Below are 18,089 nucleotides of genomic sequence, written 5' to 3' on the forward strand. Positions count from 1 at the left end.
CATATGTTAGCTTATGCTTTAAACACAAATATCTAATGCTTCATGGAATGCATTCATATGGTAGCTTCATTGACCCTACAGACAAGCATGATTTTTTTATCTCTCTATTTCTAATCAATACTACAAATTGTTGTTATTTGGTGTGGAATTGTGCTGTAATTGTCCCGGAATTTCCTCATTGCTTGTAGATTAAGTTGGGCCAATAATGAAAGAATGAAAGAGCATGTGAACTTGTTGGGGTTTTGGCAGCAGCAAAAGAAGAGAACAAGACATTGAACAAAGCATGAAGAAACAAAGAACAATTTACTTGCTCACAAACGTTCATTTCTAAACATGTGATGATGAGAATTCATGAACATAAGGTGTAGTTTGAGCCCTTTTGCCATATGCATTTACGTTGCAGACTTTCAAACATGGAATAATTCAACCTGCCTTTGTGTATTCTTAATTTTGTGCCAAACCGATATATCTATCGACAATTTAAGAGTAATATTTACAATAGCATTGCAGAGTAACATATTTAAGATTCGATTACACTGTCAAATGATTTCAGCAACGATGAGATTAATCCAATTACAGGAATTGATATCCTAAATGGCTTTTAGGTAGCTTCATTGACCATACAAACTAGTTAAAATTTCCAGCATTCATGTCTTTTTTCCCCCTCAAGTAAACGTAGTCAATACTGCAAATGGTGTGGAATTATTGTACATTGTGCCGCAAATGTCCGAAATTTCCACATTGCTTGTAAATTAAGTTTGGGTGAGAGAGATAGGAGGAAGCAACAACAAGTGTGAAGTCAATAGACAATTGATAGTCTTAGTCTTAGTCTTTTTTTTGTCCAGTTAAAGTGTAGTCAATAGACAATTGATAGTCTTAGTCTTTGTCTTTTTTTGTGCAGTTAAAAGTATAGTGAATAGACAATTGATAGTTAAATTTGTAGTAGTCTTCTTCCTCTTCATTCTTTTGTGTGGAAAATAATTTGGGACCAAACTTGAGGTGTTATAGGGAAGAAGACTTTGTAATCTCATGAATCTTAATTATTTTACTTCTTTAGTTAAAAAAAAAGAATCAATTTTATGAATGAAAAATATATAGTAAAAAGGAAGTAGTTGATCACTAACAACATGATTGTGGAAATACAAAAATTCCTATATATGTGTTGAATTTTGCATAATGTAAATGTCCTGCATTGCATGTGAATTCTGCAATTGGACCAAACTTTATGTGTTATAGTCCTTTAAACTAAGTTAATGAAAAATATCCATTCTCAACAAAATTAGTTATAGTCTTAATTTATAACAAAGGAAAGAGTAATTTGAGTTGAACTTAAAGGTAAATATGTCACCAATGGGCGATGATGTGGCACTACCATATCAGCGATTATTGATCATGTGACATTGTCACGTCAACAAACAGTGTTGGTGTGGTATCAGTTAACAACCACGTAGGTGTTACCATTAACTTCTAAGGGTTAACATCAGCCACGTAGGTGCTAGTTTTGTTAGTTAAAATATGTTAAATTTTTCATAAAAAATTTTGGGTGATTTAACGAATCAAACAAGTTTTAAAGCTAAAAGAGACAAAAAGAAAAGGAAAAAAAAAAGCTAAAATGACTTTTTATTTGTAAAGTTAAAAATGCCAAATAAATCATTATGTCTTTTTAGTTTTAATTTTTTACTTGATTAAAAGAGAAATAATTAACGAATAAAAAATAACTATTCTCAAATAAATTTATCAAAATTTATAACAAATGGGATTTTAGATTTGAATTATGAGGTTATAAATATATATATAAAAGTATAAACATTTTTATGGATTCAGTGAATTAAATTTCTAGCAATCTTCTTCCACAAACAAGTGAATATAGCACAATTTTGTGTGGAAAAGAATTTCTACATTAATTAGCGTTGGTTGACAGGCAAGTGAATAGACACTAATGTTGTAGTATTATTTGTTGCCTATAAATACCATTCCTATCATTCATCTTCCTCTACAAACATAACATGGCCTCCTATCTCTTTCTCTGCCTACTCCTATTCTTTCCCCATCTTTATGCTTCTTCTTTCAGGATCTCACTCCTGCTCTTCACTAATCCAATTCAAGAACTCTTTTTCCATAGCAAAGGATGCTTCTTGGTATTGCAATGATTTTGCTGGCCTTAAATCTTATCCCAAGACAAATTCATGGAAGGAGGGTACAGATTGCTGCTCATGGGATGGGGTCACTTGTGACCACCTAAATGCTCATGTTATTGCCCTTGACTTGAGCTGCAGTTGGCTATATGGCAACTTCCCTTCCAATACCACTCTCTTCCTTCTTCCTCACCTTCAAAAACTCAACCTTGCCTACAATGATTTTAATCTGTCCAAAATTCCATCTGAGTTTGATCGGTTTGAAAGTCTAGTATATCTCAACCTTTCTCATACTAGTTTTGTAGGAGACATCTGTTTTTGGATGAAATCAACATTTCTTCTGTTAATGTTCATGTCTTCATGAATCTATCCTCTTCTCTAAGGTCTCTCAGTCTTGCTGGTTGCGGTTTGCAAGGAAAATTCCCAAAAAACATTTTTGATTTGCCAAACCTCAATCTTCTCAACTTGGGAGGCAACCAAAACCTTAATCTTAATCCTTTGAAGTCAGAAGCAGCAATCTTGAACATTTGGATCTGTCGATCATGTCCTTCTCTACAGAATTCATTGATTCAGTTGATAATCTACAGGCGTTAAAGTACTTAGATCTATCAGCAAAATTCTTTCTTTCAAGGATTGTCTGTCTCAATCACAAATTTATCATCTTTGGAGTACTTGATTATTAGAGGCGCAAATTTTTTTGGAGGATTGCCTGACTCGATGGGTAATCTCGTGTCCTTGAAGTTTTTAAATCTCCACTATTCCAACTTATCAGGACCAGTTCCAAGATCATTTGGAAACCTCTTGCAACTCACTCATTTATACTTGTTGTGGAACCAATTGAGTGGACAAATTCCAAGATCATTGGGGAACCTCTTGCGACTCACTCATTTAGACTTGTGGAAGAACCAATTGAGTCGACGAATTCCAAGATCATTGGGGAACCTCTTGCAACTCACTTATTTAAGCTTGCATGAGAACCAATTGAGTGGACAAATTCCAAGATAATTGGGAACCTCTTGTAACTCACTCATTTAGACTTGTCGCTGAACCAATTGACTGGACAAATTCCATTATCAATTCTAAACCTAACGCAGCTTGAATACATGAGAATATATGGAAATACATTAGAAGGTTCCATTCTAGATGAGGTAACCGCTTTTCTAATCTAATATCTTTAGACTTATCTGGCAATTTACTCAATGGAACACTTCCGTCATGGTTGTATACTGCTCCCTCCTTAAAAGGAAATAGATCCCTCTCAAAATCAATTCAGTGGGCATATCAAAGAATTCCAACCCAAATCACTAGAGTTGATAGTGTTAGACAATAATAAACTCCAAGGTCCTCTTCCATCTTCAATATTCCAACTTCTCAATCTTACCTGGCTCAGCTTATCCTCAAATAATCTTTGTGGTGTCATAGAGTTTAGCATGTTCTCGAAGCTTCCAAATCTCAAATTTCTTGACCTTTCATATAACAGCCTATCCTTAACATCTAATAGCACTTCTAGTGTTAACCATATATTGCCTAATCTTACAGTCTTATATTTTTCATCTTGCGATCTTAGTGAATTCCCCCAAATTTTAAAAGGGCTTAAAAGTTTGGAAAGCTTAGACCTCTCTTGCAACAGAATTGAAGGCAAGATTCCACAGAGGATGAAAGAGGTGGGGAATGACTCTTTGACTAATTACTTAAATGTATCTCACAACTCTTTGACAGAAGTTGAGCACTTTCCATGGAAGAATATTATATCTCTTGACTTAAGCTCCAATTTGATCCGTGGGAATCTTCCGATTCCAGCTTCAAACATCAGTGTCTTTTTTATCTCAAATAATAGTTTCAATGGAGAGGTCTCTTCTTTAATATGCAATGCCACTTCTCTTCAAATTCTTGATTTGTCCCACAATAACTTGAGTGGAACAATTCCTCAACGTTTTGGAAATTTGAGCAACAACCTTCAATTCTTCAATCTGAAGAAGAATAAGTTCTATGGGACGATTCCTCCAACATTTGCAAATGGATGCCAATTGAGTAATTTCAACTTAAATGGAAATCTGTTAGAAGGGCCTTTGACACCATCCATCCTAATTGTAAAGGTCTGGAAGTGCTAGATCTTGGTAACAACAAGATCAATGATACATTTCCTCGTTGGTTGGGAAGTCTTCCACAGCTACAAGTTCTTGTATTGAATTCAAATCATATACATGGTTCTTTGTGTGTCAATAGCTCCAAGTCTAGCCCTTTTTCTCTAAAATCCAAATTTTTAATCTCTCAAGTAATTATTTTTCTGGACCCCTACTAGTGAGATACATCAACAACTTGAAGGCTATCATAAATAGTTTCAATGGAGAGGTCTCTTCTTTAATATGCAATGCCAGTTTTCTTCGAATTCTTGATTTGTCCCACAATAACTTGAGTGGAACAATTCCCCCATGTTTTGGAAGTTTGAGCGACAGCCTTGAATTCTTGAATCTGATGAAGAACAAGTTTTATGGGACGATTCCTCCAACATTTGCAAAGGGATGCAATTTGAGTAATTTCAACTTAAATGGAAATCTGTTAGAAGGGCCTTTGACACCATCCATCTTTAATTGTAAAGGTCTGGAAGTGCTAGATCTTAGTAACAACAAGATCAATGATACATTTCCTCATTGGTTGGGAAGTCTTCCACAGCTACAAGTTCTTGTATTGAAGTCAAATCATATGCATGGTTCCTTGTGTGTGAATAGCTCTAAGTCTAGCCCTTTTTTCTCTAAAATCCAAATTTTTGACCTCTCAAGTAATTATTTTTCTGGACCCCTACCAGTGGGATACATTAACAACTTCAAGGCTATCATAAATCTAGAGAAGATTGGTAGTACAGTGTCATACATGGGGGTGTATGGTGGTAGAGATTGTGGCTTCTATATGTATTCCATTGGAATTGTTATGAAAGGACAATATATGGAATTGGTGAAAATTTTCACCATGTGGATGATCATTGATCTATCAAACAATCAGTTTGAAGGGGAGATTCCAAAGGTTTTTGGGAAGCTTAACTTACTGAAAGGGCTCAACCTTTCTCATAATAACCTTAATGGTGGTATCCCCACCTCAATAGGGAATTTGACAAGTCTTGAATGGTTGGACCTATCATCAAACAGGTTGTCTGGGATGATTCAATTAGATTGGTAGATCTGCCATTTCTTTCGTCCTTAAATGTTTCTGAAAATCAACTCCATGGTCAGATTCCTCAAGGCAAACAATTCAACACATTTAGAAATGATTCATATGAAGGGAATAAGGACTATATGGGTTTCCGATCTCGAAAGTTGGCAACATCATTGAGCCAGCACCTCCAAATGTGCTTGAAAAAGATGGCTCAAAATCAAACATTGCTTTTGGTTGGAAAGTGGTGTTGATAGGTTATGGATGCGGAGTGGTGTTAGGAATGTCGGTGGGATATGTTGTTTTCCAAACTGGTAAGCCGAAATGGTTGGTGAATTTGGTCGAAAACCAACATGAAAAGAGGCGAAGAAGAAAGTCAAAGAAAGGCAATCGCAACAATAGACGAAGAAGGATCTAATTACTGCAAACGATGTTCAAGCATTGGTGTTGTATTTTCACAATTTCTTATTTTGTAGACCGTTTTGCCTATGGTGAAGGGTTATATTGGTATCTGTCTGTCTTTATTATTGTACCAATTCCTGTGTCTTTCATTGCATTTCGTATTGTCTGTAATGGTTTGTTTGAGTGTAACATTTTGTATGGTGTTGTTGTTTATGTCTTCTTTCATGACTTTCAATTCAGTCTCAATAATCTTTGCTACTGCTCACTAAAGGAGAACAAAATGTCTCAGTGATCTCTGTTGTATTTTCATAATATTTTTACTGGTGTGTCTAATGTTTTGCCTTGACCAATGTAACCATATGTCTTTATCTTTAGCATTGTGGATGGTGTATTCCCAGTGATGGCTTGTTCATGAGTCACTTGACAAGCTAACGAATTAACATGTTAAGTTTATAGCTAACATGGAAATCAAGATGTTGAGTAAACCTAGTTCAGTAACAAAGTTGATGTGAATTGAGGTACAATTGGTGGATCCCATGTCCCTAATTTCCTTTCGTAGGCTTAACTAAAATTTAACTATTTTATATTTAATGTTTAAACTTGTTAGAAATTTTAAGATTTGAGAATGAAGGCAGTAATAATGTCTAAACATATATCAATAATTTATGAAATTTAATTTTATTAAGTTTGAAATTCAAATATAAACTAAGTGGAATTATATTGGAGTAACATAGCACTCGTAAAAATGAAAATTTAATAAGACATTTGAAGACTGGTGTAATTTAAAGCAATCAAATTAAAGCAAAATGGAATTTAAAGTGACTGAAGATAAAATTTAACCAAAAGTAAAACGCTAAAAGGAGGGCTTGAACCTCCGACCTTGTGGTTAACAGCCACACGCTCTAGCCAACTGAGCTATTCCAGCTTTGAGAAAAATTTCGTTATTCTTATGTGTACAGAATACATTTTTGGGGAAATATGGTGTTAGGGGCTCATTTCCATTCAGAGATTATTCATAATCTCTTAATTCAAGATGAACTAACACCTCTCAAAGTTTGGCAAAAACAACATTAATTAATTACTGAAATTTAGAAATTGAAAAAACAAAATAGGTTAGCAAGAAATGAAGATAACAAACTTAGTAGTTACAAAAAATAGATAAAACAATCCTTCCACAAAATCCAATAATAAAATCCAAATCTATTGTATAAAACACTGAATATACTTGATGGATTACTGAAAATACAATACTTCCACAACAAAAACATCAATTATGTGAAGAATGAATCAAACTATTTTTTACTTACAAAAATAGATTTAGTTTCTAAGTCATTGTGTCACGTCCAAATTTGGGGCTAGAGATAAAAAAAATAAAGCGGAGAAATGACTATCATGATATCATTATGAATGTACAAACCAAAACTGTGAATGTCTAGAAATATACATACCCATTTGGGATGTGATATGTTACATCACGATGCCTAAGAAAAAGAATTTGAATAGTTATCTCATAATTGTTAATCTTAGGCTTCTAACCAATTAAAAAAAGTAAATTTTTTTTGTCTCATAATATCTGCTAATGCTCACCATAAATGTCTCATAAAAGAAGTAAAGAATTCATGAACATAAGGTATGGTTTGTTGTTCCAATAGGGTCGGAAGCGTGTAAATTATTGTACTAAAAAATCACACAAAGTTCAATTCCCAGGGAAGAGAGGTGGATCACAAGGATCTCTTAAATACCAAGTCTTTCCTTAGTCAGAATATTCCTTCTAACGTAATTTAATAGCACAATTAAATACTACTATTATACCCTCAAATATTGAAAGAAAAATAGGACAAAAAGAACACGAGAGTTTTAACGAGGTTCGGTAAATTATACCTACGTCCTCGGGCTACTAAAACCAGTTGATAACTTTACTATCTCCAAAATATTACAAACAAATAGAATTCCTTAAGAATTCTCAAATGGGAGAAGAGAGAAAACTAAGAGAGAAAGATTGGTTGGGATGAATTGAAATGAGAAATGAGAAGGCCTATTTATAGTTGAGGTTCAAGGACCAAACAATAAATAGCCCATTATCTCAAGGACCAAAAAAAAATTATCCCTTGCCACTTTTCCAAAGTTGGTGGTTGTCATTATTGATTGTCTCCCATTAATGTTAATGGCAACCATTATTAATTGTCTTCCATTAATGTTAACATGGTTAGCAGAGCTGCATGATGAATGAATTCAAACATAAATTGGTGGATCTAATGTCCTTATTGCTTTTAAATAGCCGGTTTAAAGAAGATAGAATTGTAGCAGTCTTTCTTCTTGAGGTAATAGCAAGAGTTGAAGCCAATAGACGCTGCCAGTCCTAGACCAAACTTTACGAGTTATATAGTCTTTTGAACTGAGTTAATTCCAGAGATATTGGCAGTTCCGACACTTCTTTCCTCCTTAAACGTTTCTGAAAATCAACTCCATGGTCAGATTCCTCAAGGCAAATAGTTCAATACATTTGAAAACAATTCATATGAAGGAAACAGAGACTATGTGGATTTTCGGTCTCCAAAGGTTGCAGCATCAATGAGACACCACCTCCAAATGCGCTGGAAAATGATGGCTCAAAAGCAAACACTGCTTTTGGTTGGAAAGTGGTGTTGATAGGTTATAGATGTGGGGTAGTGTTTGGAATGGCCAATAGATGTGTTGTTTTCCAAACCGTAAGGCGAAAAGGTTCGTGAATTTGGTTGAAGACCAACATGAGAAGAGGCGAAGAAGAAAGCCAAAATATAGCAATAGCATCAATAGATGAAGAAGGATATAGTTGGTGCAAATGAAGTTAAAGCATTTCTCTGTGTCTTCATAATTCCTTGTTTAGTAGTCTGTCAGAATGTTTTTCCTATGGTGAAAAGTTGCATTGGTATGTGTCTGTTTTTATGATTGTACCAATTCCTCCGTATTTCATTGTATTTCGTACTATTTGTAAGGGTTTAGTTCGAGTGTAACATCTTGTATGGTGCAACTATGTATGTCTTCTTTCTTGAATTTCAATTTTTAGTAAACATTATTCTGCTCACCATAAAAAAAATACATTTAGAATTACAAAAGATTTAATTATTCAAGTTTGAGTTGCATTTATAAACATGTGATGATGAGAATTCATGAAAATAAGGTATGGTTTGAGCCCTTTTGCCATATGCATTTATGTTGCAGATGTTCAAACATGGAATAATTCAACCTGCCTTTGTGTATTCTTAATTTTGTGCCAAACCTATATATCTATCGACAAATTTAAGAGTAATATTTACAATAGCATTGCAGAGTAACATATTTAAGATTCGATTACACTGTCAAAAGATTTCTGCAACGATGAGATTAATCCAATTACAGGAATTGATATCCTAAATGGCTTTTAGGTAGCTTCATTGACCGTACAAACTAGTTAAAATTTCCAGCATTCATATCTTTTTTTCCCTCAAGTAAACGTAGTCAATACTGCAAATGGTGTGCAATTATTGTACTTTATGCCGCAAATGTCCGAAATTTCCACATTGCTTGTAAATTAAGATTGGGTGAGAGAGATAGCAGGAAGCAACAGCAAGTGTGAAGTCAATAGACAATTGATAGTCTTAGTCTTTTTTTGCGGCGTTAAAGTATAGTCAATAGTCAATTGATAGTTAAATTTGTAGCAGTCTTCTTCCTTTTGTCTTTTCTGTGGAAGATAATTTGGGACCAAACTTGAGGTGTTATAGGGAAGAAGTCTTTGTAATTGGGTTTTTGAACAATTTATTCGGAGGAAGTATGAGGCTCAGCCAAGAACTTGAGTAACAACATAATAAATCCAGATAAAGAATGAAGGAAGATTGAGCTTCAAAAGGCTCGATATTTGCAGGATAAACAAATAGAATTTTACTTGGTGAAAGAAAGCAAAAATTAGGAGAGTATTTTTCTTGAATGATTTCTATTGAAATTCATTGATTAAAAAAGATGGCATACTGCCAGTAGATATACCAGTCATAAGCTGGTCAGCTTTGACAGGTTTCACTTACTATTTTTAGGCTTTATTGCAACTTGCACAACTTGCAAATTACAACTTGCAAAATTAGATAAGATGACTGAATGCATTAAATATACTACCTACTTAGTTCTAATTTAACTAAGTTACAAAATATTACTTAAAGTAACAAAATGAAATTGAAATTGAACAGTAGCATCAACTTTAGTAGCTGCATGTACTTCATGTGCTGTAAGTGCGGCTTGATCTGCTTCTTCATTCTTCATCCGCGTAACTTATGTTTCATGGTTTGCTCCTGGGTTGCTTTATCTGCTGCATGCATGCCAACTTCAACACTCCTCATTGGCTTGCATGCTACAAACTCCCATTTTGGCTCTTAAATCTTCAAATCTTGACACACTAAAGGGCTTTGTTAGGATATTAGCAAGTTGTTCTTCAGAACTGCAATGAATCAGCTTCACTTTTTGAGCTTGCTCAATCTCTCTAACAAAGTGAAATTTGATCTTGAAGTGTTTCGTTCTCCCTTGGAAAACTGGATTTTTTACAATTGCAACAGCAGATTGGTTATCACAATTGATCTCTGTTGCTTCCCTTTGGTGTTGATTTAAATCAGCCATTATTTTTCTTAGCCAAATGGTTTGGTTGATAGCTCCTGCAGTTGCCACATACTCTACTTCAGCAATTGATTGAGCAACAACAGTTTGCTTCTTTGAACTCCAGCAAAAAATGACTGAACTAGGGGTGAATAGATACCCTGAGGTACTTTTCATATCATCTATCGATCCAGCCCAATCACTGTTAGCATAGCCAATTAATTTCATGTTTTCAACTTTACTAAACAGCATTCCATAGCTCTTAATACCTTTGATGTACCTGAGCACTCTTTTGGCAGCTTGGAAGTGCTTTTCATTGCAGCAATGCATGAATCTTGAAAGCAAACTTACAGCAAACATAATGTCTGGTCTAGTGGCAGTTAAATAGAGCAAACATCAAACTAGACTTTTATAGGTTGATTCACTAACCTTCTCAAAATCGCCTTGGCTTGATAGTTTCTCTCCAATGGCAACTGGTGCACTTGTTACTTTGCAATTCAGCATGGAGAATTTGTTTAGAATTTTTAAGGCAAAAGCCTTCTGATTTAGGAAGATCCCTTGCTGAGTTTGGGATACTTCTACGCCAAAGAAGTAAAACATTTGTCCCAAATCAAACATCTCAAACACTTGTTGCATTTTGCACTTGAAGTCTATTAGCATTGCTTGGTCTCCTTCTGTTACTAACAAATCATCAACATATAGAGACACTATCAGTTGAGTTTCACTACCTTGCTTTTTCACATACAAAGTAGGTTCACTGATGCTTCTTTCAAATCCAAGGCTAGCTAGATAGCCATCAATCCTGCTATACCAGACTCTTGGAGCCTGTTTCAAGCCATGCAAGGCTTTCTTCAGTTTGTACACCTTGTTTTCTTCACCAACAATTTTGAAGCCTTCAGGCTGCTCAACATATATCTCTTCTTCAAGGAGACCATTGAGAAAGGCTGACTTCACATCGAGCTGATGGATTTTCCATTACAATTGTGCTACTAAGGCAACTAGTGGCCTTATGGTGTCAAGCCTAACCACTGGTGCAAAGGTTTCAAAGAAGTCAATGCCATACTTTTGCTGAACCTTTTTACAACTAGCCTTGCTTTCAGTTTGTTCAAGCTTCCATCAACATTGTGCTTTGCTCTAAACACCTACTTCACTCCAATGACTTTCTTGTTGAGTGGTCTTTCAACTAGCTGCCAGGTCTGATTCTTCTCAATCATACTAATTTCATTAGCCATTGCCTGTTTCCAGCCTTGATGAGCTTCAGCTTCTTCAAAGTAGCTTAGTTCAATAGCAGCCACATGAGCTCTTTCATAAATCTCAGCCAATGGTCTAATTCCTCTGACTGGTTCATCATCAATGTCTATTTCAGGACCATTTTGATCAGCTTCAGCTTGATCTATTGTAAGATCTTCAGAGACTGCCTCTGGTTCATTTTTATCCCAGTTCCAGCTTGACTTCTTATCGAATACTACATCTCTACTTATAGAGACCTTGTTTGTTGAAGGATCAAGTATCCTATAACCCTTCTTAATACTATTGTGGCCCACCAGAATACGAGGTTGAGCTTTCTTAGCAAGCTTGTCTCTTTTTACTGCTGGAACATGAGCATAACATACACATCCACAGACTCTTAGGTGAGCCAGTAATGGTTTGAACCTGAACCAGGCCTCGAATGGAGTTTTCTGAGCCAAAGCCTTAGCTGGGAGCCCGTTTTGGAGGTAAACTGCAGTGTTAACTGCTTCTGCCCAAAATGTCTTAGGTAAATTTCTTTCAAACATTAAGCACCTGGCCATATCCATCAAGCTTTTGTTCTTTCTTCCACTTACACTATTTTCTTGAGGTGTATAAGTGTTGGTGAGCTGGTGTTTGATGTCTGCTTCATCACAAAACATATGTAACCCAGATGAAGTATACTCAGTCTCATTATCAGACCTCAATGTCTTTAACTTGCAACCTGTTTCAGTCTCTGCTGCAGCTTTAAACTTCAAAAATACTAAAGTCACTTCTGATTTCTGTTTCAAAAAGTAAATCTAGCAATATCTCGAGTAATCATCAATGAATAAGATGAAATACCTACTTCCATTCAGAGATTAAGTCTTCATTGGACCACACACATCAGTGTGTACAAGTTGTAGTCTTTTAGAAGCTCTCCAGGCTTTGTTTATAGAAAATGGTAGTCTAGTTTGTTTTCCTAACTGACATACTTCACAAACTTCTTCCTTTTCAATGGAGTTAGTGAAGTTTTCAACCAAATCTTCTTTGGTTAGCTGAGTCATTGAGTTGTAGTTGACATGGCCAAGTCTTTTGTACCACAGAGATTCATCTTGAATAGCTGTGTAGGCACTACTTGAGCTTTTATTCCAGTCCACAACAAAGCTCTTGTCAGCCATGGTCACTTTCATGAGCTTGGATCTATTTGGATCACTAATTAGGCACTCCTTGCCTTTGAACACCATAGAGTAGCCCTTTTCTAGCAACTAAGCTATACTGAACAGGTTTCTATCTATTTCAGACACCAAAAGTACATTTGAAACAAGTTTGGTACTTGTAGGGGTGTCAATCAGCATATCTCTTTTGCTTTCTGCTTTGATGAAGTGTCCATTTCCAACCCTCACCCTTGTTTTGAAGCTTCTATCAATTAACTTGAAGATAGCAGCATCCAGAATCATGTGGTTTGTGCATCCACTATTAATCAACCAACCTTTTGTGGCTTTTCTTTTGGTAAATGAGCAAGAGACAGCAAAGGCTTGCTCTTCTTGGTTACTGCATTCTTCTACTATTCGAGCTTCAGCTCTTGGTTGTTGAGGTTGATTTGGCCTCTGTTTGCCTTTGTTTTTGCAAAATTTGTTTGCATGGCCCATCTTTTTGCAGATTTTGCACTGAACATCAGGTTTGAACCAACATACTTCACCCGGATGACTTAGCCTTCTGCAGTGTGGACAAGGTGGATATTTTCTTGCACCATCTATTCTAGGCTTATCTTTTTAGGTTTTCTTCCCTTTATAGGCAGAGGAGTTTGTGGCTGGTTTGCTTTTGGCTTGGAAGGCACCTTCTTGATGCTCCTCCAGTCTGCTGGCTCTCATTTGCTCTTGAGCATAAAGAGCATTGATCAGCTCTGTTAAGGATATGCTGGTCAGGTCCCTCGAGTCTTCAAGAGATGAGATCTTTGCCTCATACCTTTCAGGCAAGGTTGAAATCACCTTCTCCATAATTCTTGCTTCACTAAACTGTTCTCCAAGTAGCCTTATGCTATTTACTACAGCCATGATTCTGTCTGAATATTGCTTAACTGTTTCTTCCTCTTTCATCTTCAAGTTTTCAAAGTCCCTTCTTAAATTCAGTAGCTGTTGCTACCTTGTTCTTTCAGTCCCTTAGAACTCCTCCTTCAGCTTATTCTAGGCTTGTTTTAGTGACTCACAAGCCAAAACTCTTGTGAAAATCACATCAGACACACTGTTCAGGATACATGACATGGCTTTGTGCCTTTTGGTTCTTTCATCAGAATGCTGCCTTATTTGAGCTACTATTGGGTTAGTTCTTAGAGGTGCTGGTTCAGCTTTTGAGTTGATAACCTCCCATAGGTCAAATGCTTGTAGGTAAGTCTTCATTTTTACTACCCATATGTGGTAGCCTTCTCCATTGAACACTGGTGGTGCGGCTAGTGAAAAACCTGAGGAAGACATGGTTTTAAGGATTGAAATATGACAGGTCCACTAAGAATTTGGCTTTAGATACCAATTGTTGGGTTTTTGAACAATTTATCCAGAGGAAGTATGAGGCTCGGTCAAGAACTTGAGTAACAACGTAATAAATCCGAATAAAGAATGAAGGAAGATTGAATTTCAAAAGGCTTGATATTTACAGGATAAACAAACAGAATTTTACTTGGTGAAAGAAAAGAAAAATTGAGAGAGTATTTTTCTTGAATGATTTCTATTGAAATTCATTGATTAAAAAAGGTGGCATACTGCTAGTACATATACCAGTCATAAGCTGATCAGCTTTGACAGGTTTCACTTACTATTTTTAGGCTTCATTGCAACTTGCACAACTTGCAAAATTAGATAAGCTGATCTATCAATTTTATTAGCACCGAATGCATTAAATACACTACCTACTTAGTTCTAATTTAACTAAGTTACAAAATATTACTTAAAGTAACAAAATGAAACTGAAATTGAACAGTAGCATCAACTTCAGTAGCTGCATGTACTTCATGTGCTGTAAGTGCGGCTTGATCTGCTTCTTCATACTTCATCCGCATAACTTATGTTGCATGGTCTGCTCCTTGGTTGCTTTATCTGCTGCATGCATGTCAACTTCAACATAATTATTTTACTTCTTTGGAGAGTTCAAATGAAATACAAAATTTGGGTAAAAAAAGTAATTAATTTTATGAATGAAAAATATATGGTAAAAAGGAAGTGGTTGTTGATCAATAACAACATGATGATTGTGCAAATACAAAAATGGAGTAACATCTTCCAATAAAAATCTTTATACCAATAAAATTTTTGAAAATGGAGTAACATTATTGGATAATGTTGTGGTATTAATAAACAAATCTTTTCTTTAATATTGGATATTATTTGTTGCCTATAAATACCTTTCCTATCCATCATCTTCATCTAAAAACATAACATGGCCTCCTTACTCTTTCTTTGCCTATTTCTCTTCTTTCCCCATCTTTATGCTTCTTCTTCAGGATCTTACTCCTGCTCTAACCCTGAAGCTGCTTCACTAATCCAGTTCAAGAATTCTTTTTCCAACACTTAGACAGTGCTTCCTGCTTTGTATTGCGATGATTTTGCTGGCCTTAAATCTTATCCCAAGACAAATTCATGGAAGGAGGGTACAGATTGCTACTCATGGGATGAGGTCACTTGTCATCACCTAAATGCTCATGTTATTGCCCTTAACTTGAGCTGCAGTTGGCTATATGGCAACTTCCCTTCCAATACCACTCTCTTCCTTCTTCTTCACCTTCAAAAACTCAACCTTGCCTACAATGACTTCAATTACTCTAAAATTCCATCTGAGTTTGGTCGGTTTACAAGCCTATTCTACCTCAACCTTTCTTATACAAGTTTTGTAGGACAAATCCCATCCCTAGTCTCCCACCTGTCAAAATTGATTTCACCTGTCATTATACTTTTTTTTATTGGCTAAAGTTTGCCTTAATAATCAGTGCAAAAATATTTACTCACAAACTAATTAGTCTACTTATCTGTTGGAAAAATGACAGCAGCAAAATAAGAGAACAGAGAGAACAGAACATGAAGCAATGTGCTAGAAAATTTTTACTTGCTCACAAACGTGCAGCAAGGGAGCTTATGGCTGATAGCTCATTCAGCTCATTCATTCAACTAGAAAAACAACATATATATAGTCAAATACATCACCAAATACTACCTACTACCACTAGTTTTACTTTGAAACAAGTAAAACTTAACTTGCACACAAGCTGATTATGTCAATCAGCACCTAAAAACATCAGAACAATACCAACTTAGTTCATTTTCAACTAAGTAGCTTAGCAAAGAAACTAAGGAGAAAACCTTGCTGTTACAACAAGTATACGTGCTGCAGCATATCATCAAGCTGCATGCACTTCAAACAGCAGCATGGTTGGCCAATTTCAACACTCCTCCTTGGGCTCCATGCTGCAAATACCAATCATTCATCAAGTTCTTTGAACTTGGCAGCCCTTAGATGCTTTGTTTCAAGCTGACCAATTCATTTTCAACCTTGGCTTCATTCACAAACAAATTTGACTTACACCCCAGTCTTTTGTGCCAAAGATTTGTTCACCAAATGGAGTCTTCTCCTCCTTCACAGCCTTGGTTGACAACACATCTTGCCTTGTTTCTTTGCTTCTTCTTGCACAAACAGTTCGTGAGTATAGTTTGCTTGCACAAACTGTCTTCAACAGGCTTGCAACTATACAACATGCATTGAGCTTCCACATGTTGCTGAGCTCACACCTTTGACAGGCTCACATCTTTGCATATTGTCTTCAACAGGTGTCTTCAACAGGCTCGCACTTTGCTAAGCTTGCATCTTTGACATCTTGCTAAGCTTGCACATTTGGAAAGCTCACACCTTTCCTTGAAACTCCTCCTTCAGCTTATTGAAGCTTGTTTGGAGGTCTCATAAGTTTGAGCCGATGTTGAGCAGGGGAAGCAAAATCAATGGTCCCTTAAGACTTGGGCTCATGATACCATTTGTTGGAAAAATGACAGCAGCAAAATAAGAGAACAGAGAGAACAGAACATGAAGCAAGGTGCAAGAAAATTTTTACTTGCTCACAAACGTGCAGCAAGGGAGCTTATGGCTGATAGCTCATTCAGCTCATTCATTCAACTAGAAAAACAACATATATATAGTCAAATACATCACCAAATACTACCTACTACCACTAGTTTTACTTTGAAACAAGTAAAACTTAACTTGCACACAAGCTGATTATGTCAATCAGCACCTAAAAACATCAGAACAATACCAACTTAGTTCATTTTCAACTAAGTAGCTTAGCAAAGAAACTAAGGAGAAAACCTTGCTGTTACAACAAGTATACGTGCTGCAGCATATCATCAAGCTGCATGCACTTCAAACAGCAGCATGGTTGGCCAATTTCAACACTCCTCTTTGGGCTCCATGCTGCAAATACCAGTCATTCATCAAGTTCTTTGAACTTGGCAGCACTTAGATGCTTTGTTTCAAGCTGACCAATTCATTTTCAACCTTGGCTTCATTCACAAACAAATTTGACTTACACACTTGACTATCCCAGTCTGTTGTGCCAAAGATTTGTTCACCAAATGGAGTCTTCTCCTCATTCACAGCCTTGGTTGACAACACATCTTGCCTTGTTTCTTTGCTTCTTCTTGCACAAACAGTTCGTGAGTATAGTTTGCTTGCACAAACTGTCTTCAACAGGCTTGCAACTATACAACATGCATTGAGCTTCCACATGATGCTGAGCTCACACCTTTGACAGGCTCACATCTTTGCATATTGTCTTCAACAGGTGTCTTCAACAGGCTCGCACTTTGCTAAGCTTGCATCTTTGACATCTTGCTAAGCTTGCACATTTGGAAAGCTCACACCTTTCCTTGAAACTCCTCCTTCAGCTTATTGAAGCTTGTTTGGAGGTCTCATAAGTTTGAGCCGATGTTGAGCAGGGGAAGCAAAATCAATGGTCCCTTAAGACTTGGGCTCATGATACCATTTGTTAGAAAAATGACAGCAGCAAAATAAGAGAACAGAGAGAACAGAACATGAAGCAAGGTGCAAGAAAATTTTTACTTGCTCACAAACGTGCAGCAAGGGAGCTTATGGCTGATAGCTCATTCAGCTCATTCATTCAACTAGAAAAACAACATATATATAGTCAAATACATCACCAAATACTACCTACTACCACTAGTTTTACTTTGAAACAAGTAAAACTTAACTTGCACACAAGCTGATTATGTCAATCAGCACCTAAAAATATCAGAACAATACCAACTTAGTTCATTTTCAACTAAGTAGCTTAGCAAAGAAACTAAGGAGAAAACCTTGCTGTTACAACAAGTATACGTGCTGCAGCATATCATCAAGCTGCATGCACTTCAAACAGCAGCATGGTTGGCCAATTTCAACATTATCAAGTATTGGCTTTAATTATTATTCGCAGTAAGACTTGGATTTAATTTTCATCATTCATGGTGTTTTTTTCCTCACCAAATCAAACTTAGTCTATATTGTAAATTATTTTGTACATTATGCTGCAAATGACTGAAATTTCCTTAGTGCTTGTCCATTAAT

The 18,089-nt window shown here is 36.0% G+C and overlaps 1 protein-coding gene and 1 non-coding gene across 2 annotated transcripts; one reads left to right on the forward strand and one right to left on the reverse strand.

Moving 5' to 3' along the window:
- Positions 1-2,055: 2,055 nt before the first annotated feature.
- LOC107931117 (receptor-like protein Cf-9 homolog) lies at positions 2,056-5,309 on the forward strand. Its single transcript, XM_041111005.1, has 4 exons — positions 2,056-2,393; positions 2,441-2,541; positions 3,675-4,231; positions 4,461-5,309. Exons 1-4 carry the CDS (start codon positions 2,056-2,058, stop codon positions 5,307-5,309), a joined length of 1,845 nt encoding a protein of 614 aa, XP_040966939.1.
- A 1,226-nt stretch (positions 5,310-6,535) lies between these two features.
- Positions 6,536-6,609, reverse strand: TRNAN-GUU (transfer RNA asparagine (anticodon GUU)). Its single transcript has one exon. It is a non-coding gene; the product is annotated as a tRNA-Asn (tRNA).
- Positions 6,610-18,089: the final 11,480 nt, after the last annotated feature.

This window comes from Gossypium hirsutum, chromosome A04 (assembly GCF_007990345.1).
Source record: "Gossypium hirsutum isolate 1008001.06 chromosome A04, Gossypium_hirsutum_v2.1, whole genome shotgun sequence".
Taxonomy (NCBI): Eukaryota; Viridiplantae; Streptophyta; class Magnoliopsida; order Malvales; family Malvaceae; genus Gossypium; species Gossypium hirsutum.

Bases quoted from the DNA above. Each gene is read 5' to 3' on its own strand.
- LOC107931117 (XM_041111005.1), top strand. From the start codon at position 2,056: ATGCTTCTTCTTTCAGGATCTCACTCCTGCTCTTCACTAATCCAATTC. The intron at 2,394-2,440 runs GTTTGAAAGTCT...CTAGTTTTGTAG, and splicing joins ATTCCATCTGAGTTTGATCG to GAGACATCTGTTTTTGGATG. The intron at 2,542-3,674 runs GTTTGCAAGGAA...CTAATCTTACAG, and splicing joins TCTCAGTCTTGCTGGTTGCG to TCTTATATTTTTCATCTTGC.